Source organism: Gossypium hirsutum, chromosome D04, assembly GCF_007990345.1.
Source record: "Gossypium hirsutum isolate 1008001.06 chromosome D04, Gossypium_hirsutum_v2.1, whole genome shotgun sequence".
Classification (NCBI taxonomy): Eukaryota; Viridiplantae; Streptophyta; class Magnoliopsida; order Malvales; family Malvaceae; genus Gossypium; species Gossypium hirsutum.
The window spans coordinates 9,134,656-9,159,936 of record NC_053440.1 but is presented as its reverse complement, the minus strand read 5'-3'; the positions used below and the strand labels follow the sequence as shown (position 1 = coordinate 9,159,936).

Below are 25,281 nucleotides of genomic sequence, written 5' to 3'. Positions count from 1 at the left end.
AAAATAATGTAACTTTTGCACTATCGAACCCTGGCTCTCGAGGTGGATCCACATCGAAGTCATCTTCTAACCCACCATCATGTGCAACGTACGAGGTCCCCTCACCGGTGGACGTTGTAGGGAGTACATTATCCCTTCCTCTGGGCGTTTCATAACGTCCCCAATTGGATGTAGATTGCCAACCACTAGAAATTGATGTCATTCTCCAGTACGTATTTCCAGCATCAAGCATCGACCCACCGAAGTGCATGTCCCATCCACTGACAGAGTGTCGTGCAGGGGATGTGTATTTCATACCGCTACCAAACATGGGTTGTTCCGTATTTTGTAACCCATTAATCGAGTGTCGGGTAGAGGTCGTGTATACCTCTTGAACAGCAGTTGCAAGTGCATCATTTGGCGATGTAAATTGTACATATAACTCCATATAGGGAGCTCCACTAGCGAGATGATTCTGCACCATTGCCTCCAAGATACGAGTATCGTTTACGTCGAACGAGTCATATGTCACCGGATCAACAGAAGAACAAAACTGATACGTAATAGACAAACTTTCATTGGTGTCATTCCGAATATTTTACGCCTAATTCTTTTATAAAGTTCTATCAAATCTATGTTCTGGTTAAAAACCAGTCGCATTGTATACTCCGATAAAAAAACAACACCGTTCTCGATGTAACGAACCTCACCATCATAGTAAATAACAGCACTAATACGTTCACTCCTCTTCAATTTTTATCCTTCTTAGACTCTCTAATTTTTTTTTGCTGTAACTTATGCAATCTGAGAAAAAATTTTGCCTCATTTATAGCCTCAGGCCAAACAGGTGCTACTGTAGCAAAAGCGCATCCACGTGGGAGCTTCTTTTAGTATTTTTGCTGACAAAGCATCTTGCTTAAAGCGTTTTTGACACTATTTGCTTAGAAACATCTACTCGATATTATTTTTTCAGGAGCCACTGTAGCAAAAGCGCGTCCACATGGGAGCTTCTTTCAGTACTTTTGCTGACAAAGCATCCCGCTTAAAGCGTTTTTGACACTATTTACTCAGAAACGTCTTCTCAAAATTATTTTTTCAGGAGCTACTGTAGCAAAAGAGCGTCCACGTAGGAGCTTTTTTAAATTAACACTAAACCTTAATCTGATTTTTTGAAAATTTTGAATTAATTTACTCAAGTAACACTAAACCCTAATTTAATTAATTTTTTCTTTAAAAACTATAAACACGAAACCTAATCCAATTTTGAAAATTTTATAATTAATTTAATTAATAAACCCTAAACCTTAATCCCTTATTTATTTATTTTTTTCTTTAAAACCCTAAACCTAAAAACCACAAAACCTTAATCCTAAACCCTAAAACAAAAACCCAAAACCGTAACCAGCAGGAGACACGGGCAAAACGCGTCCTTGAGGGTGCGCTTTATGTCCATGTAGGCAAAGCGCTCCCTTGAGGAAGCGTTTTCCTGCCTCGTCACCTGACAACGCGCTGACGTGGACGCGTTTTCGGGGAATTGGATCATTCCTGTAATTAATTTTTTAATGGGCCCATTTCAGTAATTTAAAAAAAAGGGCTTTTATTGGTATTTTGTCCCTATTTCTGTAATTCAAAGTGCACCGTTAAGCTATAAATAATTTCACTCTAAATGAATTAAATTTAAATACATTCGTATTTATGCTCCTTTATTTAAATTTAATAAATTTGTTCACAAACATTAAAAGAATTCTGGAAATTATGTATTTATAACATATTTAAAAATAAAATATAATAAATAATAAAACATATTTATAATATTAAAATAAAAAGTTAAATTAATATGCGAGTAAAACGAGTTTTAAATATGTAAAAAATCATTTTAAGTATATTAAATGTACTATAATTATTTATCACGATGTTGTTATCAATTTTGAGTTGATGTCGAGTTAACTTGTGACACCAACTCAATCAATAACATTATCAATATATACCATTGATGAAGGTAATAAAGTGTATATAATAAAATTAAAAGGTATAAAACATATTAAATTAAAGTTTTGATTGAGTTGTAAAATTAAAATGTTATCAACTTAAGAAAAAGAAAAAGAGACTAACATATCTTATAATAATATAATTTATTTTAAATACAAAAAGATATTTTCATAATTTCTCTAATCAAGTTGGTGGCCAAGTTAACTCGTGACATCAACTCAGTAACGATTTAGATAATAATATACTATGGTGCAGTATAAGATACAATCAAATATGTTCAGTTAAAAACAGGTTAAAGTACTTAAGAGGTCCCTGTATTATAGGGTCTGGATAAAATTAGTCCATATATTATTAAAAAGAAATGAATAAGTTCAAATTGTAACAAAATTAACATTTACTTTGTAAAAATGTCTTGAAAACTATTATTTTTTATTGCAGTTCAATTTCAAGCAAAAAAAATTCATTTACAGACCCATTAAATAGTAAACGACATTTTTCAAACAGTTTAGGGACTAAATTGATCCACATAATAATGAAGAAGCTAATATGATCTTAACCCTATAATAGAAGAACCACTCAAGTACATTCACCATTTAAAAAAAATTATGGAAATAAGCAAAATTTGTAAAAATTTACAGAAATGAGCTTTCTAGGTAAACTACACGGATAGTCACAAAAAAAATTTACAATTTAAGCATCCACATTACATAATTCAGTCATTTTGATATTCTCGTTGAAATTATAAATGTCAACTATAATAAATGACAAGTTGGCGTGATAGTTAAAAAATCGATATAATTACAAATTAACTCTTAATTTTTATATATTATATCAATTTAGTCACAATTTTAAAAAATCAGCTCTAAAAAAATTTGATCTTAATTTTTAAAATTTCAAAAAATATATATATATAAACATAAATAATTTTTAAAAAATAAATTTAAATTTTATATTAATATTAATATTAAATAATTAAATTACATAATGCGGGTGCTTAAATTTCAAGTTTTTATTTATTTATTTTGAATCCCTAAAATGGAATTTTTTTTAATAGTTTGATGACCATCTATGTAGTTTACCTTTGAAATTTTGTAATATTTGAAAAGGTAAAAAATAAAAATATCACTAAACTATTGACTTGGTCTTATTTTGGTTACTTAATTATTAATTTTTAGTGAATATATTTGTACTATATTTTATTTTTATTTTAATAGAATGTAACAAAAGATAGTAAAAAAATTATATTTATATATAATTATATGACCCAAAATGGATGTGTCAAAGTTTAGCAAAAGAAAATTATCTAATACAAAGATTAATATTAATAAGCCGAAATCAATTTCGGCCTTAATCCAAACCCATCTCAAGAAAGTCTCAAAATAATGATAATAGTTTACTTGATGTTGATTGAGTTGGTGACCCTGTGATCATATCTTTTCAATGGGGTGAGTTGCATACTTGCACATTACTCCTATCTTTTGGTCTTCAAAAATTCAAAGGGTGATTTCTTATTCATTTACTGAAGTCTAATATCGAACCATTGCTACTACACTTGTTAAAACCAATTGGCTTGCCAATCTTCGTGAACTTCGCTTTCCTCTTACAAAGCCACCTAAGCACTTACCTTTGTGAGAGTCTTATGTTTCATAGCAAAATGAAATATATTGCTATCTGTAATGGCCCAATTTCGTCCCGCCCAAATGAAAATTAAAAAAAGATAAACAAAAACAAATAAAAACAAACAAGTCCATTAATTAAAAAAGAAGAAGTCCATTTTACAAGCCCAAACCAAACTACCCAAGACCCAATCTCCTAACCCAAGACCTTAATACTACCTAAGATCCATCTAACCCAAAAAAAAAACCCAAGACCCATTTAACCCTAAAATACCCAAAAAACCCAAGCCCAAGTACCTAACCTAAGCCATTATCCTAAACAACCAAAACCCCTAATTCCCCTAAAACTTTTAGCGTTGTTGCCCTCGCCATGTCAGCAAACTTGTCGTCCAAGGATTTGATGCCTCCTCTGCCACCATTTCACTGAAGTGGCAAGGGGCGCGACTTCCCATCGCCATTGATCAAAGGTCCCCCTCACCACCACCTGCAAAGACAAAAAAAAAGAAAAGCAGAGAAAAACAAAGAAACATATAAAAAGAAAACAAAAAAAGTATATATACATTGTAATCTATTTGGCTATAAAAGCCAAAACCATTTTGCAACATTATCAGGAATGAAATAGAAAAAAAAAGATTAAAAAAAAGGTAGCTCATCCATTGTTTTTCTTTTTCCTTTCGAAAAAAAACAAAAGGCTTATTTTTTACCTGCGACACTCTGTCTGCTGTCATGGGAGGCCTTCTCCGACTTGAAAGGCCCCTGAACCCAATAAGGTTCTGTCAAGGGTCTCGTCGGAAAGGGGGAAACTAAAAGGTTTCTAGGCCTTTCGCCGACCTTTGGTCGGATTCCTGGGGATTTTGACCCTAGATTTGCATTCTACGCGAAAAAAAGACTCACAGGAGAAAGTTTCGGAGAACTTCAGCTACCGGAGGCAACGGTCTTCGTTGTCGATGATCAGTGGCCACAACGGATCCCCGCCGTCCCTGTGACTGGACAAGGAAGGGTGTTTGAGAGGAAAAAAGGGAATAAAATGTTTTTTTTAAAAGAGAAGGGAAAATTAATTTTTTTTAGTTTTTTTAACTTTTATAGGGTGCATTATACGACGTCGTTTTGGGCGTAGCTTAAAATGCCCAAAATGACGTCGTTTTGGGGGTCGAACCGATGACCCGACCCGGATCCCTTTAGGATCCGCGTGTTTTCAAGGGGAAGGTCTAATTGCTGCTTAAGCCCTTCCCCCCTTTTTTTAATTTCATTTTATATCTTTTTACACGTGTATTGGGGTTGGGATAATACCCCTTTCGGTCCCTGTGCATTTTTACATATCCTAATTTAGTCCTTTATTTGATTTTTTTATTTTTACAATTTATACTTTAAAATTTGTTTAAATTTCAATTTAGTCCTTTATTTATTTAATTCAACCCCTTTATTTTCTTTTTTTTTTTAAATTTCTTGCACTTCCAATCCTTATTAATTATATTTCTGCCCTTAAAATTGTACAATTTGTTATTTTTTCCTTAGTCATTATTATTAATTATTATTAGCGCTGGTTAGCATTATTTTTGCATTATTGTTATTTTTGTTATAATGTATATTTATTTTATTTTATTATTGATGTTTTTATGATATCATATAACACGTTTACATATATTCATTTGTCCCATATGATATATCGCGTTCGAATAGATTCATCATATGTCGCATTAGAAGCTATGTTCATTTCATGTAACGTATATTTAGTTTCATTTCATGTAACGTATATTTAACAATTTGAACCGAGGCAGTATTTAGGGGAATCGAGAAATTGTGCCCCTAACTTAAGGGGTACGACTTTCTCCTCGAACCAAAATAATCGAACGTCCTTTTAAAATTCAAAACACATAGGATTTAGGTAATAATTAAACGACGAGTATTCTTATTTTCGACGATTCGAGACGTCGTGCCATAACTTACGGAACATGACCTTTTCTTCTCGATCGACTTGAAATAAGAGACCCTTCTCCATAAAATTTAATTTAGATAGTAATATTTTCTCGAATAACATCGTGCAAAAGGGGGATCGCATTTTAAATTCTCTTCTAAATCTTAATTTCTGACACTAAGACGTCAAGTAATCAACTAGGTACCAATTTTGGGAGTTATGAGGGAGCTAATCCTTCCTCATACGTAACCAACTACTGAACCCACTTCTTGGATTTCGTAGAAAAAAATTATCGTTTTAAAATTTTAGGTGATCCAATCACACCTAATAAAAAGAATTGGTAGAGACTCCATCTTATCTTTAAGTCTGAGTTAGAAAAAGGTTTCAACACTATCAATTTTCACTTTGTTTGTGATGAAGTACTGTTTAAACAAATTTAGGTCCTTCATCTCCATTCCGCTGATCAAGTGGTTGATTTACTCACCAAACCTAATGTCATGAGAAGTCTTTGATCGGTCATTTCCCAAATTTTCTATTGTTGATACTTGAGGGGATGTCAAAAAAAATATGTTGATAGTACCTTAGAAGGACGATTAGTTTTATCTGTTTGCCATTATTTAATTGTTTAGTTTCTTTTATAAGTTGTCTTTTTCGATATTTCTTCATTGGTTATTTTATTGATACTTTTGTGGATATAGTAGAAATGTCTTTATTTATATATCTCACTATTGTATGAATGAAGAAAATTTAAGTCATCAGTTTACATGTTTTACTAGCTAATTACTAGTGGTTCCAAATTTCATATTTTGAAACTTATTCTAAATAAATATAGATTACGCGTACCCATATTTGGCACCCACAATAACTATAAGTTCACATATTGTATGAAAGTGGAAAATACAGTTGGATATGATTTTGTTTTCTTCTTCTATTAAAAATGACTATATGATGAGATTGAAATATTGAATTGCTTATCTTCATTGATTTTAATTTATATTTGGTTATCTTTCATCAATCATCATATACAAAATACAAAATTAACAAGGGAATGAATGTATATAGATACAACTTACCTTTGTGGATGGTATTGCCTTATACATAAAAAAGTAAGAATTTATTATCAGATTTGAAAAATCAAAAGCTCATATTACAGCAGCTACCATCTCCCTTTCAACATCTCTACTGAAGGTGGACAATAAAAAGGAAGAAAATATATTTTGTAAATTAAGCTAGGCCTTTCACCATCGAAATTTGGATGGCAACTATAATAAAAAGCCTAATCTAACCTTCAAATAGTTTCAGTTGATCGTTTGAGTTGTATTGTGGGGTTGTAGAAGGTTGATTAATATTTGGAGAAATAAAACAAAGAAAGTGATAAAGAATATAATGGAGAAGAGAAATAAATTTTGTATGGAAGAAAAAAAATTCTTTCTAATAAACTTTTTCTTTCACTCACACACAATTAATTCTTCATCACATACAACTCTTTATACAGGAGTTGTAAGTGACTATTCATCTATATCACTAAATGTTAGGAGTTGTGACTATTCATTTACATAACTTAAATACTATAGGAGTTGTGACTATTCATGCATGTGTGTAACTTTTCATCTTCAAGTCTCTTCGCATTATTAACTCTTCATTTCAAGTATTTTTACATTCGTAACTTTTCATAATTTATTTTATGCAAGGTTAATTTAATTATGTGCCAACAATGCCTTCCTTAAATTAAACTTGCTTCGAACTCCCAACCTTTTAACATTTTTCTTAAAGACTTGTCCACTAAGCGGCTTTGTGAAGATATCAGCCATCTGATCTTCCTTCTTGCAATATTCAACTTGAACATCACCATTATTCACTAGTTCCCTCAAGAAGTGATACTGAATGCGAATGTGTTTTGTCCTTCTATGAAGAACTGGATCTTTTGTGACTGAAATAGTAGAACTATTGTCACAAAATAAAATCGTTGACTTGCTCTGCTTCTGCTTAAGACTCTCCAAAATTCCACGTAACCAAATCAATTGACATCCTGCAAAAGATGTAGCGATATATTCAGCTTCTGTAGTTGAAAGCGCCACAACTGATTATTTCTTTGAGCTCCATGAAACTGCACCACTACCAAGGTGGAAAACATAACTAGAAATGCTTATACTATTATCAATGTTTCCTGCTAAATCACTATCCGTATAACCAATGAGATCAACTAATGTATTAGCTTTATAGAAAATTCCATAATCAATGGTTCCCTTCACATATCTTAATATTCTCTTGGCACCCTCCTAGTGATTGGAGTAAGGTTTCTCCATGAATCTACTTACCAAGCTAACAACATACACGATGTCAGGCCTTGTCGAATTCAGATACATCAACTTTCCAACCAAACTTCTGAATATGGTGGAATTGACAAGCTTTCCTTCACCTTCTTTAGATAACTTCAAACCTGTAATGCATGGAGTAGAGACTGGATTTGCATTTTCCATCTTGAACCTTTTTAGAACTTCCTTTGCGTAGCTCTTTTGTGAAATAAAAATTCCTTTCTCGGATTGATGAACTTCAATGCCAAGAAAATGATGAAGTTCTACCAAATCTGTCATCTTAAATTCTGCCATTATTGAGTGCTGAAATTCTTTCAAAATCTTCATATTATTTCCTGTAAAAATAAGATCATCAACGTAGAGACTTACAACCAGGAATCTTCCTTGAGAATTGCCTTTGATGTAGAGAGTATGCTCATATGGACATTTTTGGAATCCACACTTCTGAAAATAAGAATCGATGCAGCTGTACCAAGCTCGGGGTGATTGCTTCAACCCGTACAAAGCTTTCTTCAACTTGTAAACTTTTTCTTCTTCTCCTTTTTTGACAAACCTTGGTGGTTGATCAACATAGACTTCTTCCTTGAGAACACCATTCAAAAACATAGATTTTACGTCTATTTGGAACATTTTCCAATTGTTTTGGGTAGCAAGAGAAATAAGTAACCGAACTGTCTCAAGTCTTGAAACTGGAGCAAATACCTCTGTAAAATCTTCTCCTTCCTTTTGCTTGTATCCTTTTGCAACCAGTCTTGCCTTGTACTTTTTGATAGAGCCATTCAGATTCATCTTTATCTTGTACACCCATTTGACTCCAATTGAATTCTTGTGCGGTGGAAAATCTGTAAGCTCCCATGTATCATTGTTTTCAATTGAGCAAATCTCTTCTTTCATGGCTTTCTTCCATCTTTCTTCTTGATATGCATCATTAAAAGAAATTGGATCTTCTCTTGCTATGAAGGCAAAGAATACAACATCATTTTGCACAACTTCATCAGTTACATCATAAAACTCTTGGATGCTTCTCGTTTTTCGGATCGGGCTAGATGAAGAAGAATTTGATAAAAAACTTGGGGAAGCAGGATTGATTTCCTGCTTGAGCATCATCTTCAGTATTCTCAATTACTGCCTCTTCTTCTTCTTCAAGTTCAAAAGGAAAAATTGGAAAATTTTCCTTTTCAACTTCCATATCTTCAAACATGGAATGTTCATCAAACCGAACATCTCGGCTTATCACAATCTTCTTTGTCACTGGATTGTACAACTTGTATGCCTTACTTCTTTCACTATAGCCAATGAAAATACATTTCTCTGACTTTTCATCCAACTTGCTTCTCAGTGCATCTGGAATATGAGAGTAAGCAACACTCCCAAATACTCTAAGATGACGAACACTAGGCTTTGTACCATACCACGCCTCATGTGGTGTGCAATTCTCCAAGCTTCTTGTCGGTGATCTGTTGATAAGATAAACTACACAGGAAACAACTTCAGCCCAAAATCTTCTTGATAACCTCTTCTTCTTAAGAAGACATCTAGCCATTTCCATAATTGTTCTATTCTTTCTTTCACATACACCATTTTGCTGAGGTGTATGGCAGACTGTCATTTCATGCCGGATGCCACTATCTCGGCAATATTTCTCAAATTCTTTTGAAAAATATTCACCTCCATGATCTGTCCGCAAGGTGTTAATTTTCAGCCCAATAAAGTTCTCCACTTCTGCCTTGAAATATTTGATTCTCTGAAAAGCCTTTGATTTTTCTTTGACACAATATACCCATAACTTTCTTGAGTAATCATCAATGAAAGAGATAAAGTAACGATTACCTCCCAAAGATGAAACTGTCATAGGACCACAAAGATTCGAGTGAATAAGTTACAATGGTCTTCTTGTTTTCCACGAGGATTTAGAAGGAAAAGCAATTTTGTGTTGCTTTCCAAGCTGACATGCTTCCCAAACATCATCAAGCCGATCGATTTTTGGTAAACCTCTGACCATCATCTTCCTTGAAAGCATCTCCAAATTTCCATAGTTCAAATGTCCATATATATCATGCCATAACTTTGAAACTCCTTTATGAGCACCAATAAAGCAAGACATATTCTGATTTTGAAGGGTGAGAGAGAAAAGATTATTTGATGCCACTCCAACTCTAGCAACAACCTGATTTTTCCTTGACAAATAGCAAGCCATGTCACGGAAATGAATATCATACCCCTTCTTCAAAAAGATGCCCAACGCTAAGCAGATTATTTTTAAGATCAGGAACAAAATAAACTTCAGACATTTTCCCTACCCTTCCTTGCTTTGTTTTGAACTCTAACTCACCAACACCGCTAACTTTGTAAGTTTTGCCATTTCCTACTTTTACTTCTTCACAATCAAATTCAAAGAACTTCGAAAATAAATTTTTGTTACCTGTCATATGCTTGCTAGCACCACTGTCTATGTACCAGACATCATCAATCTCTCCACCATGAGACACGAGCAACAAAGTTTTTTGCTTTTGCTCTTGATTATTTTGTACTATATTAGCTTTATTTTTCTCTTCTTTCTTGTACCAGCATTCACTTGCCAAATGACCAGGTTTGCGACAATGATAACATTCAAAATAGCCACGACCTCTTCCTATTTGATTTCCACGTCCACAACCTCTTTGTGATCCTCTAAAATTTTGACTTTGGTTGGCTTCTTTCCATCCATTCTCCATGCTTGCATCTTCACCTCTTTCATGAGAATTTGAGCCTCTTCCTCTAAAATTTCTTCCTCTTCCACGACCACAATCTCTCCCTCTTTGATTTTTAAAATCTCACTTCTTCTCATTTATAGACAACTTTGACTGGAGTGCTTGATCTAGTTCTACTTCCTTCTTCTTTTTGTTTAATCTTTCTTTATGGGCTTGCAACGAACCTGTGAGTTCATCAATAGTCATGGTACTCAAGTCCTTTGATTCTTCAATGGCTGCCACAATGTAGTCAAATCTGGAGTCCAAAGAATGGAGGATTTTCTCAACACCACAAATATCATCCATAGTTTCACCATTTCTTTTTAATTGGTTGACTATGGACAAAACCTGTGAACAGTAATCAGAAACTGATTCCGACTCTGTTTTTTGCAATTTTTCAAATTCTTCTCGAAGAGTTCGCAACCGAACTCTTTTCACCTTTTCATCTCCTTTGAATGAATTTTGTAAAAACTTTCATGTTTGTTTTGCTGTGGTGGCATAAGTTATTTTTTCCTAAGCTGCTTCATATGATTGAACTCTTTGATATATCCAAAATAAGGCTTGCTGATTTTTCTTCCTTGATTTTCTTAGACTCTCCTTTTGAACTTGTATTAATCATTCCTCTTCTTCAGCCTCGACTTCATTATAACATTTTTCAACAATCTCCCAAACTTCTAGAGATCCAAGATGAGCCTTCATTTGGATACTCCATTTGCCATAATTTTTTTGGTTAATTGGGGAACGGAAGAAAGAGGAATAGAATTGTTTATTTCGATCGAACAAGGCTCTGATAAAAAATTGTAGAAGGTTGATTAATATTTGGAGAAATAAAACAAAGAAAGTGATAAAGAATATATTGGAGAAGAGAAATAAATTTTGTATGGAAGAAAAAAATTCTTTCTAATAAACTTTTTCTTTCACTCACACACAATTAATTCTTCATCACATACAACTCTTTATATAGGAGTTGTAAGTGACTATTCTATCTATATCACTAAATGCTAGGAGTTGTGACTATTCATTTACATAACTTAAATACTATAGGAGTTGTGACTATTCATGCATGTGTGTAACTTTTCATCTTCAAGTCTCTTCGCATTATTAACTCTTTATATTCAAGTCTTTTCACATTCGTAACTTTTCATAATTTATTTTATGCAAGGTTAATTTAATTATGTGCCAACAAGGGTCTCCTTTGGAGGCTAACCAATGAGAAGTAAGCTCCAGTGGGACCTTTAGCCAACAAAGATTGATGGGTCCCTTTCTCCACTATCTTCCCTTTATGCAACACAGCAATTTGGTCACAGTTTTGAATGGTTCTTAGCCTGTGAGCCACTACCACACTGGTTCTCCCAATCATAACCCTTTCAAGTGCATCTTGTACTGCTTTCTCTGATTGACTATCAAGTGCATTGGTGGCCTCATCTAAGAGCAAAATTGCAGGGTTTTTCAGTATGGCCCTTGCTATTGCAATGCGCTGCTTTTGCCCCCCAGAGAGCTGCATTCCCCTATCACCACACCATGTATTGTAACCATCTTTTAACCCTGAAATAAATTCATGAGCATTGGCTGCCATGGCAGCCTCTATGATCTGTGATTCATCCATCGTATCAGATGCTCCATATGCAATGTTTTCTCTTATGGTGCCTGCAAATAATGTAGGCTCTTGGCTAACTACTGCTATGTGTTTCCTTAGTGACCTAAGCTGGTATGACCTTATATCTCTACCATCAATTTCCACTACACCATCAAGTGGATCGTAAAATCTCTCGATTAATCCAATGATTGTTGATTTACCCGACCCACTTTGTCCAACCAGTGCAGTTGATTTACCCGCATCTATGTTGAGGGAGAAGGCTTTGAAGATCATAATGTTGGGCCGAGCCGGGTATGCAAAGTCTATGTCATGAAGTTTTACATGGCCTGTTATCTTTTCGGGATTATGTCCGTTAGAATCTTCAGGCTCAATCGTTGTGAATCGGTCCAATATAGCAAAGACTGATCCAATTGCTTCTAAGCCCTTGACAAGGTCAGAAGTCATGCTTCCAGCATCGGCTATCACCCGGCCGGTGCTTACCAAGATCATGAAGGTCTCAAACAAAGCTTTTGCAGTGATGTAGCCTTGAGAGATGAGTTTACCACCATACCAAAAGTTTAAGGCCCAAGTGCAAGTTGTTAGGCTTTGAGACGTGCCGAGTCCAATACCAGCAAACCACGATTGACGGATGCTCTCTCTTCGAGGACCTTCTTGAGCCCGTTCCAGCATTTTCAAGATTCTGTCTTGGGACGAGAAGGCGGTGATGGTTCGAAGGTTGGAAACTGCCTCAGCAGCCAGCTTGCTGCTTTCACCTTGGGCTTTAATAGCCTTCTGTGACATGCTTTTAAGCAAGACACGTTTGGTGTAGAAACAAATGATGATGATGGGTTGAACCGCAATCATAACAATTGCAAGCCGCCAAGCTATGACCATGCCCATGGTGCAAGCTATAGTTACTGCTGACATTGTTTGCACAATCAATGCCATCCTGTCACCTACCAAGGATCTCAACTGCCAGAACGAAGATAACAATTAGAACCAAAATATGGGTTGGCTTAAATAATAGGTATATAATCATAAAATATTTACACTAGTTGGAAAACTCAACCTACTCAATGATTAGCAGATATAAAAATGCCAATTTATGACACTCAAAAGATTTATTGGATATACAAGAGTATATGATGCAGGTTAAGAAAATATATACCGCATTAGCATCCTTGGCAAGTCTAGAGCAGACAGCACCACTTGAATTCTCATCTTGATCGAACCAACCTATTTCAAATGTGAGTATCTTTGAAAGCATCCTCTCTCGAATCCTCTTTGTCAAGTACTCTCCCATGTATGCGAAATTATAATGCTGACCAACATTAATCAGCAATGTAAACACCGATAACCCGAGAAAGCATAAGGCATAGATCTTAGTCTTCTCCTTGATCTCATTGTGATCAGTTAGAAAATACACTGATACCGTAGATCCTAGTGAGAATGCATAAACAGGTTGAACTGCACCAAATAGGATAGCACTTAAACACCCCATTATTGCTTGTCTCCATTCTGGTAAGTTCAATACCAACAATCTTCTAAAAGATGGCACTGGCAATTTTTTCTCTTCCACTATGGACTCTCCAGCCAATAAAGTATGGTTCTGAGTAAATGAATTGGAGGAACTGGACCGACTAACAAAAGAAAGTCTATGACTACTTGAGCTGTAAATGTCTATATTTGATATTGAAGATGATGCACAGGTAGATAAATTTGAGTTAGCTTCATCAAGAGTCTTTTCTTTCTCTATTTGCTGAAGGTGGACTAATGAAGCATAGTGACCGATATCATTTTCCATCAACTGATCATGCGATCCTATTTCAATAACCTGGCCCTTTTGAACAACTGCTATGAGGTCAGCATTGCGAATGGTGGAAAGGCGGTGGGCGATTATTATGGAGCTGCGGCCAACGGCAGCTTGGTCTATTGCTTGTTGCACAACTTGTTCGGATTCTGAGTCTAGTGCACTTGTTGCTTCATCTAGAAGAAGGATTCGAGGTGCTTTTATTATTGCTCTTGCTATAGCAATCCTTTGCTTTTGTCCACCAGACATTTGAACCCCTCTTTCACCAACCTGTTGAAAAGATATTTTACTTTTTCAGATTCATTCAGAACAAGGATTTAAAGATTTGATCACCAACAAAAATCTGTTTATTTCTTTAATGAATGTAATCCTCAGCTTCAACTAGTTTCTCAAAAGTAATATGAAGTATGTAAACAAAGATACATAAATGAGAAATGTTTATCATGTTCCTGAAGTATGGTCTGCAACAAATGCAAATAATTCATTGGCAAATTATATTTTAAAGAATAAAGTAACATGGGTGCTCATTTTGAAGGAGTGGGTGTTAAAAGGAATTGTTAGGGAACCAGTTTACTATTAACTAAAATGAAAATGAAGAATATGGTTATATATATAAGATGATAAAACTCAGGTCAAGAAACAATGACCTGATTAGACACTTCCCTATATGATTACTTGGGAAGAAATTGCACCTTTTCACTATAATTTTGTGTTTTTGTGGATGTTAAAAGGGCTAACCTGAGTTTCATAACCTTGAGGCAATTGGGATATGAAATTGTGGGCATTTGAGGCTTTGGCCGCATCAATAACCTCGTCCATGCTAGCATCTTCCTTGCCAAAAAGTATGTTCTCCTTAATGGTTGTAGCAAAAAGTGCTGGCTCTTGACTCACCAAACCCATTTGTGATCTTAACCACTTGACCTGCAGCTTATCTATGGAAATTCCGTCAAGCAGTATCTCTCCCCCAAGTGGGTCATAAAACCTTTGTAGTAGTGCTATGACTGTGGATTTCCCTGAGCCACTACCACCCACTAAAGCCACAGTCTTTCCAGCCGGAATGTTGAGGCATAAATCTTTGAAAACCATGGTGTCAGGCCTTGATGGATATGCAAAGTCAACATGCCTAAATTCAACTGCTCCTGTAACTTTTTCCAAAATTTCTCCTTCCAAATTGTCAGAATCAATATTGGGGACTCTTTTCATCACTTTCATAATCCGTTCCCCAGCTGCACATGCTTCAGAGAAATACTTGAGGTTTGATAGACTGGCTCCTAATGATCTGATCATCACCAAAACCAAAAAAAATACGTGTTTGAAATTTTTATTTCTTTTGTTTTATATATATATATACATATAAAGCAAATATACATATAGATACATGTACTCATTCAATGTGGAAAAGTTTGAAGGAAATTACAGGCCCCCCTTGGCAATGGCGGCAGCAACAATGAAAACAGTCCCTCCTGGAGCGTTATGGTACATAACCATCCTACTGCCATAATACGACATGAAAGACCAAGTGGCAAAAACAACCCCATTGCTTCCAATTGCAAGACCTTTAGCCAAGCCTTGTCTTAATCCCAACTGCACGGACACTTGTAAAGCTGCTGAGAATTCTGCAATGGTTTTACTCTCACCAACAAAGGAATAAACTGTTCTTATAGAAGATATTGCCTGTTCTGCTATAGTTCCAGCCTTATTGTATTCCTCACTTATCTTTCTAGCTATTCCTATCAACCCTCTTCCATACATTAAGCCAGGAATCACCAAAACAACAGCAAAAGGAAACCCCACTATTGCTAGTCTCCATAGCATTATGAATGCTACCATGTAACACCCAACAAATATTGCAACATTCATCAGAAAATTTGGCACCTGCATGACATGATCACCCATTAGTAGTAATTAAATTACTCGTTTTTAGTCAAGAGATTACATCGGATTTGCAAAAAGGAACCTTTTCACTGAGAACATCTTGGATTACTAGACTATCATTTGAAACACTGGTGATAACTTCAGCTGTGCTTGTAACGTGCAAATCAAAGTATCCCACATCTTGTCTTAAGATAGCTTTCAAATACCTGGCTCTCATTCTTGTCGCTTGTCTCTCGCCTGTTCTTGACCAACAAAATCCTTCTGAAAAATGACAAAAGAAAAGCACATATAAAAAAAATCATTAACTATGCCTCCATTAACCATTCCTTCAAGCCATTGAATGCTATGAATTTAAACTTACCTAGAAAACAAGCAAACCAAGACCAGCAAGCCAAATACAATAAAGCCATTGAATTCTGTCACCCACAAAACCAAATCATGTTAGATAGAAACATAGGCGAAGTCAAATATTTTGTTTACGGAGGGCGGAATTAAAAACAATTGTACAACTATTATATATACACATTATCCATTATATCTAAATTTAAATCAAAACTAAGTTTTTATGTTATATTATTTGCCTAATTTGATGGCTCAAGTTTAATATATATATTTTAAAAATTTTAGATTTATTTTTTAATTTAAAAATCTCTTTTATTTTTTAATTAAAATTTTTTGACATCATCCCAACTATATTAATTAAAAAAAAATCTTTCACCATCTACATATGTTCTATAGCTCCTTTTAAATATGTTCTAGCTCATTTTATAGAAAGCACTAAGGACGAAGCTAGAAATTTATTGTTAGGAGGTCAAAATAAAGTTGTAATAGTTTGGGGGCCAAAGATAAAAAGAAATTGCTTTAAAAAGGCTTCAATTTAATATTTTATAAATGCAAGGAACTAAAATAGCATTATACCAATTATCTAGGGGCCAAGGCTGCTTCCCTGAAAAGCACCATATTTAAATATTATATAGTATTTCAATTACTAATATTACATAAAATCTTAGAATAATTTTTTTCGATTTTCAAATATTATAAATTATGCTTCTCGTTACTATCTAAAATTTTTTTTATAACTATTGAAGTCTCAACATTTAGGAAATTATAATAAAATTATTCAATATTATGATATAAAAACATGAAATGATATTAATTTAGAAGAAGTGAAATAAGGAATCTTCAATTTATATTAAGAATAAGCATAATTTAAGTTTATTATTTTTGAATAAAAAATATTACTAACAAAATAACAAAAGTAAATATATATTAATTTGATTAATAAAAATGTAAAAAAAGTAAAACTAAAAAAAGTAATAAGTGATATATATTAAAAGTGTTATGAAAATGAAATTTTATTAGAATTAAATTGAAAAGGGGTAAAATATAAATTATAATTGTGAGGGACGAAATCTAATTTTAGATGATATAAGAATAATTTAATGTTGCAGTTTTACCCTTGTTTATCTTAAATAGCCTAAACAATAAGAATCGTCTTAAAATTTTGAGGGGGGTTGGGGCCCATGCCTGGCTACGCCCTTCTTTTTACTGTTTTGCATGTATGTTTTGGAAAAAAAAACGAAGAAAGACCTTGTTGATGTTATGAATGAACATGTCTGCAGTGAAAGCTGAAGAACCACCAAGATTGTTCATCAACTTGCTAGTAACAAGCAATACAAGAGGTGTAGAAAAACCATCACCAACGGCTCCGATGAAGCCAAGAGTCATCAACCACATATCTACATCATCCGCATGCATGAAAATTGACCTTATGGATCCGTTTATCTTCTTCAGTTTCTCCTTCTCATTACCCATTTTTTTTTCTTTTGAGAAGAAAATAAAAACAGGACCCAAAGAATCTCTAAACCACTTAGGATAGTACCGGGTGTTTCGTGCTTTTGCTTTCCTCCAAAACTAGTTGTCTTTTAAGACAAGTGAGAAGAGAAACAAGTGACAGGGTGATGCTTTTGGCCAAGTATTAAGAAAGAAACATGAGCAATGTCTTGTATATATAGCTATTCTTCGTGTTGTGTGGCTTTGAGTTGGTAGTGAAGAGTAAACCACTGAAAGGAAAAATAATAAAAAAGGGGTATATTTATATGGTTACTAAAATAGTAAAAAAAGAAAGTAAATAGACCATGGATGTTGAAACAGCAAACCGTCCACCGATTTTTACATAATTGGACCAGATTAACTTGGATCGGACCAAAAAAGCCCACTTTTAAAAACTCTAAGCTAGCCCAGCCCAAGTTAGTTAAAGCAAATGAAACAAAAAAGCCCTACCCTCTGTTCGCCTCTCCCCCTGCTCGCCCTCGCCTAACAAAGGGAAACTAAACACTACACGGAATACGGAGAATTGACCAGGAAATGTGAAAAGGAAAACTATTAGTAGTATAAAACTTGAAAAGTGGGTGCTGCATTTATGGGGAGAAAATAATAATGTTAAAAACTCGGTGGAAGATAGCTGTCAACCATTTAACCACTATCCTATTTTTAAAAAGAATATCATTTAATCAATTTTAAATAGTAATATAATAATTTATTTGACTCTCTAATTTTATGAAACAAATTATTTTAATCATTCATTTAATTTTAATCTGTCAACTATTTTTTTTGTCAAAACATCCTTAAATGGATAAAAAAGTTAACATATACTAAACTATACTAACGTGAAATTCACGTAATAGTCTACATGCATGTAGAGGTGTCCATGTGTTGGGTCTGTCTCAAAAAAAGATTTCGACCCGCGTCCTAGGCTCGGGCCTGGTCTGACCCGAAATATGAGTCTGAAATTTTGTCCAGTCCCAGCTCGAGAAAAAATTCTTAAGCACGAGTCGGGTCCGGCCCGGCCCATTTTTTTAATATACACCAAAAATTTATTTTAAAAATAAAAAATAATAAAAAAGTATTTTAAAATTAATAAAATTAAAAAAATATATTTATTATATTCGGGCCGGTCCGGCCAAAAAAGTGGTGCACGAGGCCCAGCCCGTTTTCTAAACCGGTCTAGTTTTTTTTGCCCAAACCCATATTTCGGGCCTATATTTTTACCCGAACCCTCCCATATTTCAGGTGGGCCATCGGGCCAGGCCAGGCCGCCAGACCCATGGACACCTCTACATGCATGTCATGCAAGCAATTATTTAAAAAATTTTAAAAAATGCTAAAATCTATTTAAAATTTAAGAAAATAATAGAAAATTGTTAAAATTTTTTTGAGAATTCAAAAAATTGTTAAAAATGCAAAAAGAATAAAAATTATTTAAAATTTATAGAAAATTATAAAATTTATTTAAAAAATTAAAAATTATTTAAAAAACAAGGCGGAAAAATTCCAAAACATATGAGAATAAGATGTCTCTGATGACATTTTGCAACTTTTCGAATATATTTAATAATCATTTTGTAATCTTTTGAAATTGAGTGATCAAGATGTAAATGTACTGATTTTAATGATCTTAGGTGCAATTTATCAGATTTAATTTTAGATATTATTTTTATTAAATTTTTATAAATTGTATATTTAAATTATAATCAAAGTTTAAGAGAATTATTAATGGCGGATATCCAAATCCGCAGCGATCCGAATCCCATATGGTAGCATCGAAACCATAATCTAAAACCTCTTTCCTCGTAACACTTAGAGGACCAAATCGGTGGCAGGAAGTTGAATAGGGATGACATTTGTTGCAGTTGAGGCGTGGAGACCCTTGTGCCGGCATTGCAGAGAGTTGAAAGAGTTGCATGCCATTGTATTTAGGGATATTTCAAACGGTGGATTCTATTATTAGTCGAATCGAATTATTATTAATTGAATTATTTGAAATATAAAAGTTTTTAATTGTTAATCGAATCGAGACTTTTTGAAAATATATTAACCAAATTGAAATATTTCGATTAATTCGGTCGGTTAATTGAATTAACCGAAATTTGTATGTTTTTATCTTTTGATTAAAACAAATATAAAACATAAAAAAAATACATTGCTAAATGTTCATTTTCTTTGTTTAATAGTTTAAAAAACTTTAAATAGAGGTAAAAACAACAAATAAGACATTAGAAATAACTTTAAATAATATATTATTTATTTTGATTAATTTGGTTAATTACTCGGTTTCGAACCAAATTAATCGATAATTAAAATTTCAAAAAATTATTAATCGACTTCCAACCGGATTAAATTCGACCATCAATCGATTAACCGAATTAAATCGATTAATTCAAATTTACCGTATTGTGAACACCATTAATTGTATCTGTGGAGGAGAACAAGCGTTTAACGAGATTTCCACCCAACACCAAAAGCAATAACAATGGTAATCATAAGCTTTTGCTTGATCAAATTGATCTAACCAAAGCTTTGACCAACCAAGAGGACCAACAAAGTTTAGTTTAAAATTGAAGTATTTAATATTACTAATAAAAAGTGGTTTTGAAAAGTTAAAATGACTATTTTAAAAAAGATGTAAAATAGAAAAAAATATGCATTTAAATGATATTCAAAATTGTTAAGATTATAATATATAAAATGTATCAACTTAACTTATAAAAAAATATTGCAATTCATTATTAATATTTTTATATATAAAATATGAATTTAAAATACTTTTAAGCAAATAATATAATTTTTTTTGTAAAATTTAATTTGAATATAAATTATATTTCAAATATTAAAATCACATATAAATAGAATTATTACCAATTCAAATATATAATGATATATATTTGAAATATATTTCGCAACGAAAATAATTATCTAATATAATTATTACAATAAATTACAATAAATGAAAAATGAAAGTATTATATATTATATATATTTAATATTTTTAATTTTTTAAAGGCGAGTAAATATTTCAACATAATTCTTCAAAAAAATTTAATAACAAGATATATGGTTTTTTTTATAACATATTATAATATTTTTACCCATTTAATTTATATATAAAAGGATAAAATGATAATTTAATATAATAGACAGAACAAACAATTATCATAATCACTCTATACCCATAATACAAAAAATAAAAATAAAAAGAATCCACCCTACCCTACCCTACATTCACTTTTCAAAAAATAAAATATCCACCATTCGAAGTGAATTGGATAGATTCTCATATCCACTATATAATAATAATAATAATAATAATAATAATAATAATAATAATAATCCACCTCACCCTACATTCACTTTTCAAAAAAATAAAACCCTCCACCATTCGTAGCGAATTGGTTCGAAATCTATCGGGTTCGAAATCTATCGGGTGGTTTAAGTTTTGCCATTATTAATCTTAGAAAAATTATTGGTAAAAATAGGAAATTGTTAGTATTAACTAGTTAGAAGTTTCTAAAAAAGAATTAAGCATTAAAGTAATAGTTTTTCAAAGAAGAAACAACAAATCTTATTTGAATGACAATAACACTGAAAAAAGATGAAAAGATAAATTTAATTGATGATGAAGTAATATAATATAATGATTTTTTAAAATTTTTTTAAAAGTTAGTTATATTGTGTGAAGCCTTATTTCAAACAAAGTTGAATTTCATCAACAAATTTTTTTTAATATCATTAAATGTGTTTTATTAATTTAGTGTAAATGTCTTTTGTTATTTTTAAATTATTATAATTGCAAAATTCACCCTCAATGTTTTAGAGTTTTTTTCCACTTCAGCTCGTAACATTTTTTTTGTTTCAATCTCATCTTAATATTGTAAAAAATTTCAGATAAAACCAGAATTAATAAAAATAGTTAGTCAATTAACGGTCAATAATTTTATTCAACGTCATCTGACATCTTAATTGGTGACATTATTGATGTGACATGCTAAATTAAGATATGTGATAATAGTTGATCATGTAAATATTTGTTTTAATAGTTTTTTTTTTGAATAATTTGACTGGATTTATTTCATGTACTAAGAAAAAAATAGGAAAATTGGGCTAAGAGCCACTACAAGAAGGAATGGAAACAGAAAGCAAAACGGGCTTAAACTAGCCCATCTTGACTAAAATAAACTAAATTTGAAAATAAAACTAATCCTATACCAGTCAAATCTAGATAGCTGGACACCACTAATTTTCGTCTTTTCAAATCTACCGTCCAGTCATAATGATAGCAAGTTTCCAATTTAATGCTTTGTCTCTGCTATCTTTTAATGAAAACTCTTCAGTTTCTTCAATCCGGAAGATTTGGCCAGAGATTTCCTAACGCTTTCCGAACCATTTCTGGAGCTCCCTTCTCTAGGTAAAAGCTTTCCCTTCTTCTAAGAGCCTCCTTTGCTATAGTATGGGCATAAATATTCTTTGCTTTAGGGACGAAAGTAAACTCAATCTCCTGGAATCTGTTTATTAGGCTTTGGATATCTGTGATTATTTCTCCAATGACTGATTTATCCGTGAAGTAGCTTTGGCATTTCTTGATAACAGTTTTGGAATCTCCTATAACTATTAATTCATTGACTCCCAGTCTAATCCCTAGTTTTATTGCCTGTAATCCTGCATATGCCTTTGCTGTGAATGGATCTGCAATGTTGGAGTGAATAACTGCTTGTGTTGCAAGAATCTCTCTTTTCTCGTTCCATACTATTAGTCCCGAAGCCGAACTGAAATCCAGACGATCGTAAGCTGCGTCAAAATGAATTAAGATCCTTCCCCTTTTGTGTATCTATTGAAGATTGTCAGAAGAATGGAGAGTAAGTTTTCTTTCTTTTGTTGCTACAAGTTTTGTAGTATAGACTCTGATTTTCCTTACGATTTCGGGTCCTGACATGATTCTTCTTTCATATACGAGCTGATTTCTGCTGAACCAAATGAACCATAGGCTACAACAGAAAAGTTGAAGCTGCTCTTCATTACCTTGATCAAAATCCCAAGTAAGCCATCCCCACATATTATTTATACTCTGATTCAGTACCCATGAGAAATTTAACTGATTCTAAACTTCAATCGATCTAGGGCACTGTATAAAAATATGGCAGTTATTTTCTTCATCACAACCACATCTGGGACAATGAGTATTCATCACGACCCTCTTTATTTTGAGGTTGATAAAAGATGGGACAAAATCCCAAGAAATCCTCAAAATCGTCATCTGAATCTTTAAAGGGATATGTAACTTCCATAATTTGTTGTAGAAATTTTTTGTCTCGGTATGTAATAATAAATTATTAGGATCCTAATTAGACCCATGTAATAGTTTATAGGCACCCCTCACCGAGAACTCCCCTGTCGGTTCTCCTCTCCATACTTGAAGATCTTCTTGTTCTGTCTCCGCAAGAGGGATTTGTAATATTTTCTCTGCAACATCCGGTTGAAAGGTATTTCTTACCAGTTCTGTTTTCCAGCTCCTGCTATTCGGCTCAATTAAATCCGAGACTAATTTAACATTTTCATTGTCTTTTTGATTCATAATTCTGTCAGCTTCGATCCCCGGTATCCACAAATCTCCCCATATCGAAATTTGATCACCTCTCCCCACCCTCTAGTAGCGTCCTTTATCAAGTAGCCCTCTCACAGCCCATATACTTTTCCAGGTAAATGAAGGTAAATTCCCCAACCAAGCTTTGTAGAAATCTGAATTGGGAAAATATTTTGCTTTCAAAACACGGGCCAATAATGAATTCGGATAATTAATAAGACGTCATCCCTGTTTCGCTAATAATGCAACGTTAAACTTCGTAAAATCATGGAAACCGAGACCACCATCTTCTTTTAATAAACATATATCTTCCAAGTGCACCAATGAATACCTTTTTTTTATTAAATCTCTTTTGCCACCAGAAGTTGGCTACTATTTTATCCAAATCTGTACAAAGATTCTTAAGGAGTAGAAAACAAGCCATCGAGTATGTTGGGATAGCTTGGAGAACTGCCTTAATAAACACTTCCTTTCCTCCTTATGAGAGATACATGGTACTCCAACTATTAATTTTTTGCTTGAGTCTGTCCTTCAAATTTTGAAAAGATAATCTCTTTCTTTTCTCCACCATACTAGGAAGCCCTAGATATCGCTCAAAATCATTATCTCTTCTGACTCCAAGGATCTGTGAAACAACACACCTTTCACTCTCTATTGTATTAGTACTGAAGAAAACAATCAATTTTTCAAAATTCACATATTGCCCAGAACGTGAATCGTATTCTTGCAGTATCTGTTTTAATGAATGTGCTCCCCTTTCAGTAGCTTCTGCAAATAAAATACAATCATCTGCAAATAGTAAATGGGAGATAGCTGGCCCTCTTCGACTTGCTTTAACCCCTTTAAGAACATTATCACCTTTTGTTAGCCTCATTAGACTTGAGAGTCCTTCTCCACAAATAAGAAATAGAAATGGGCTTAGAGGATCCCCTTGTCTAAGACCTCTCGATGGGAGAAACGTTTGACCAATGTTTCCATTAAAACTCACAGAGTATGAGACTAAAGAGACGCAATTTAGTACTAAATCAACCCATCCTGGATCAAAACCCATTTTTTTCATTACTCCTTCCACAAAACCCCATTCAACCCCATCATACGCCTTACTCATGTCTAGTTTAACAACCATGAATCCTTTTTTCCCTACCCTCTTCAGTTTCAAGGTGTGTAGAATTTCATAAGTAAGTAGCACATTATCAGAAATCAGCCTTCCTGGAATAAAAGCACTCTGTGCTAAATCAATACATTTATGAATCATCCCCCGTAGCCTATTCGCAATGACTTTAGCAATCAATTTGTAAATTACATTATATAAACTAATAGGTCTAAATTGGGTAATGCTTGAGGGATTCTGGATTTTTGGGATGAGCACAATATTTGTTTTATTAATTGAATGTAACTCCATACCTTTGTTTAATTTTTGAAGACAAAAATTGGAGACGTCATCCCCAATAATTGACCAACATTTTTGATAGAATAAGGCTGGGAAACCATCCTCTCCTAGTGCTTTTGTAGGTCCCATTTCTGAAAGAGCTTCCTAAATTTCCCCCTTTGTGAACCTTGCCTTCAGTTTAATGTTATCTTCCTCAAAGATGCACCTTCTAATTCCTGTCAAGATATTCTCAAAGCTATTTTTCCCTCCTGTTGAAAACAAACGTAAAAAGTACGATCTAGCAATTTCCTCCATATCCTTCCACTCCTCTGTCTTTCTACCGTCTTCACACTGCAGCTTGTGGATTCTATTTTGTTTCCTTCGTTGCGATGCTTGTTTATGAAAGAATGTTGTATTTCTGTCTCCAAGTTTCAACCAATTAATTTTGGCCCTCTGCTCCCAATAGCTTTCATCTTTTTCAATTTCTAAATTCAGATGGATTTTTGTGTCAATAATCTCTGCCAAGTTCTCCTCACTTCTATCAGCTTCAAGCAACATTTCCAATTTTGATGATAAGACCTCTTTTTTCATCCTTTTATTCTATTGGATCCAGACACCCCACCTTTCTAACCCTCTTTTTAAGTTTTCTAGCTTTTTCACAAGGTCTCTTGTTGAGTTTTCCCAAATACTT

General features: G+C 33.4%; 1 protein-coding gene and 1 long non-coding RNA gene across 2 annotated transcripts; one reads left to right on the top strand and one right to left on the bottom strand.

The window, feature by feature from the left end:
• Positions 1 to 11,424: 11,424 nt before the first annotated feature.
• LOC107939078 (ABC transporter B family member 15) lies at positions 11,425 to 18,213 on the bottom strand. The gene is made up of 7 exons (XM_016872362.2): positions 17,395 to 18,213; positions 16,166 to 16,220; positions 15,887 to 16,065; positions 15,347 to 15,804; positions 14,668 to 15,208; positions 13,288 to 14,199; positions 11,425 to 13,091 (listed from the first exon to the last, which is right to left on the bottom strand). Exons 1-7 carry the CDS (start codon positions 17,617 to 17,619, stop codon positions 11,712 to 11,714), a joined length of 3,750 nt encoding a protein of 1,249 aa, XP_016727851.1. The 5' UTR covers positions 17,620 to 18,213; the 3' UTR covers positions 11,425 to 11,711.
• Positions 18,214 to 21,995: 3,782 nt separating this feature from the next.
• LOC107939073 (uncharacterized) lies at positions 21,996 to 23,427 on the top strand. The gene is made up of 3 exons (XR_001695042.2): positions 21,996 to 22,676; positions 22,759 to 23,120; positions 23,224 to 23,427. It is a non-coding gene; the product is annotated as an uncharacterized lncRNA (long non-coding RNA).
• Positions 23,428 to 25,281: the final 1,854 nt, after the last annotated feature.

Coding starts and splice junctions, on each gene's coding strand:
- LOC107939078 (XM_016872362.2), bottom strand. CDS start 17,619: ATGGGTAATGAGAAGGAGAAACTGAAGAAGATAAACGGATCCATAAGG. Junction 16,066..16,165: donor TTGGTTTGCTTGTTTTCTAG/GTAAGTTTAAAT, acceptor GTCATTTTTCAG/AAGGATTTTGTTGGTCAAGA. Junction 15,209..15,346: donor GCCATTGCCAAGGGGGGCCT/GTAATTTCCTTC, acceptor GGTGATGATCAG/ATCATTAGGAGCCAGTCTAT.